General features: G+C 43.7%; 1 protein-coding gene across 1 annotated transcript; it reads left to right on the forward strand.

The window, feature by feature from the left end:
- On the forward strand, window positions 1-2,736 carry LOC149029617 (ferruginol synthase-like). Its single transcript, XM_089151139.1, has 2 exons — window positions 1-1,306; window positions 1,867-2,736. The coding sequence occupies exons 1-2, from the start codon at window positions 266-268 to the stop codon at window positions 2,500-2,502; spliced, it is 1,677 nt and encodes a 558-aa protein (XP_089007265.1). The 5' UTR covers window positions 1-265; the 3' UTR covers window positions 2,503-2,736.

The raw sequence follows: 2,736 nt of genomic DNA on the forward strand, positions 1-2,736 counted from the left end.
ATGTGTAAGACGATCCTGTCAAACAACTTTAGCCATCCAATTGAACTCTGGATGGAAATTTCTAATCTGACACCCGAAATTCAGCATCATGCTGCGCATTTACTGAAGCAATTTCGGTCCAGATCTGCCGAGCTCTCACCCTGCTTTGAAAAACTGACTTTCTAGTAAACCATTTTCATTATGAAAACAGAATAAAAAAACGTCATTGCTTGTGAATTTGACTAACTTGCGCTGCCCATTTGGTTTATCCCCACGAGTTCGGATCATGTCGCCATTACCACCTTCTGCAGCCATGTCTCCCATCTCCAAAATTTCAAATGCTGCTTGTGCTTTAGCACAATGGGGGAGCGAGATCTACTCGCAAAACGCAACACAATCAGGCCGCGTGCTAGTGACAGTTCTGGTGACTGCCGCCGTCGTAACAGTAGCAGGATGGTGGTTTTGGTCAAGAAGGGGAAGACCGCCACTGCCTCCAGGGCCACGAGGACTGCCTTTAATCGGAAACCTCCCCTTTATCGGCACCGAACTCCACCGTACCTTCGCTAAGTTTGCTGAGACATATGGACCCATCATGAAACTACGACTAGGTAGCAAACTTTGCATCGTGGTGACATCGCCGTCACTGGCAAAGGAGGTCTTCAAAGATCACGACACAATCTTCGCCAACCATGACTTGCTGGCATTGGTAGCCGCCACTTACGGCGGCGTTGGTATGGTTTGGTCGCCATACGGTGACCATTGGCGTATGCTTCGCAAGATCTGCGTCTCAGAGATGCTTAACCATAGGAGGCTTGAAGCCTTATATGAGTTAAGGCGAAGAGAGATACGCTACCTGGTAAGCCAACTCTATTCCAAGGCCGGCTCCCCCATCGACGCTAGGGAGCAGTTGTTTCTCACTGTCTTCAACGTCATAACCAGCACACTGTGGGGTGATACACTTCGAGCTGAGGAGAGCCGGCAGGCCACCGCTGAGGTTCGGCGAGTAACCGATAGAATGTTGCAGCTTTTTGCGAAGCCCAATGTTTCGAATCTTTTCCCCGCTCTAGCATGGCTTGATATCCAAGGTATTGGGCGGCAGATGAAGAAGACGATTTCGTGCTTCGATCAGCTGTTGGATTCAGTCATCAACGAACGAATAAGAAGAGAAAAAGAGAGCCTGCAGCGAGAATGCAATGATGCTGGCAGCAGACAAGCCAAAGATCTCCTGCATGTCTTGGTACAGCAACTTAATCTCAAAGGAAAGGAAGGAGCTCCCAACACTTCCACCCCGGCCCTTACCATCTCCCACATCAAAGCCTTGTTCTTGGTATGTTACCTTTCTACATTTTTTAGGATATTATTAGTTCTTCGTTCCTTTTTATTCCTCCCCATCCCCTACCCACCCCCCGCCCCCCCACCCCAAACAAAAAATGAAAAATCTTCATTGCAGTCAAGGTTTAAAGTATTACTCCCCTCAAAAAAAAAAAAAAAAAAATTTATTTCTTACAATCAAGGTATAAAGTATTAGTATGGGGTGTTGTAATGGTCAATGTATTTTAGTGCAATCTAATAGAGAGATGCTATGTATCATATCCATTGTATCCAATATGGATGTGTTTCTACTTATATATATATATATATAGATACTTTAACGTTGATTCCAATTACTTACTAAGAATCCATCTCTTAAAGACCAATGCCTTATAGTATGAGATCAAGAGTTTAAATCCTCTCGAGACGTCTTACAATTAAACTGTCCTCTGCAAACCTCAAATCCTCTTCTCCAAGCCCCCCTCTCCAACAAAAAAAAATCCCATATGCTATAGCTTGAGAATGCATCTACCTACTGCTAGGCCCTTTTGACTCGCTGCTAATTGTTATTTACAGGATATTATGGTGGGTGGGAGTGCAACAACATCAATCACAGTGGAGTGGGCATTGGCTGAGCTATTGAAACATCCACAGAAAATGAAGAAAGCTCAAGAAGAGCTGGAAGAGGTAGTGGGGTTGAACAATATGGTGGAAGAGACTCATTTGCCCAAGTTGCACTACTTGAATGGAGTGGTGAAGGAAGTCCTACGTCTACACCCAGCTGGTCCTTTCTTGATTCCTCGATGTCCAAGTGCATCTTGCACCATAGGTGGCTTTCTGGTTCCCAAGGGCTCCAAGATTATAGTGAATGCATGGGCTATACATACAGATCCTATGTCTTGGGATAAGCCCTTCGAGTTCCAGCCAGAAAGGTTCTTGGGATTGGGTGGTAATAAATTTGATTTTACTGGCACAGATTGTCGATATATTCCATTTGGATCAGGAAGGAGGATTTGTGTAGGGATCCCTCTGGCAGAAAGAATGATAGCTTACCTATTGGCATCAATTTTGCATTCGTTCCAGTGGAAATTGCCAAGTGGAGATGAAGATGAACTTGATATGTCAGATAAGTTTGGTTTGGAGTTAAAGAAGGCAACACCCCTAATTGCTATCCTGTCACCTAGGTTGTCTGACCTCGCTCTCTACAATTAATCAAACCTAGTTTCTTATTTAATATACATGTGTGTCTTGGATATGGTCTGTGTGGAACTCGCTTGGGTTGTTTAATAAATTCTTATTGGGGTTTATTATGTCTATTTTTCTCATCAATATTACGTAATGGTACATGAATCATTTTATGTATTCAAAAATGTTGATGCCGTGTAGTTCTCTGTGTATCAACTATAGAATCGAATTAACATTGTCTGTAGCCATGAGGATGCAGAA

The sequence above is a fragment of the Hakea prostrata genome, chromosome 1 (assembly GCF_041222555.1).
Source record: "Hakea prostrata isolate BN-2017 chromosome 1, UWA_Hpros_2, whole genome shotgun sequence".
Lineage (NCBI taxonomy): Eukaryota > Viridiplantae > Streptophyta > Magnoliopsida > Proteales > Proteaceae > Hakea > Hakea prostrata.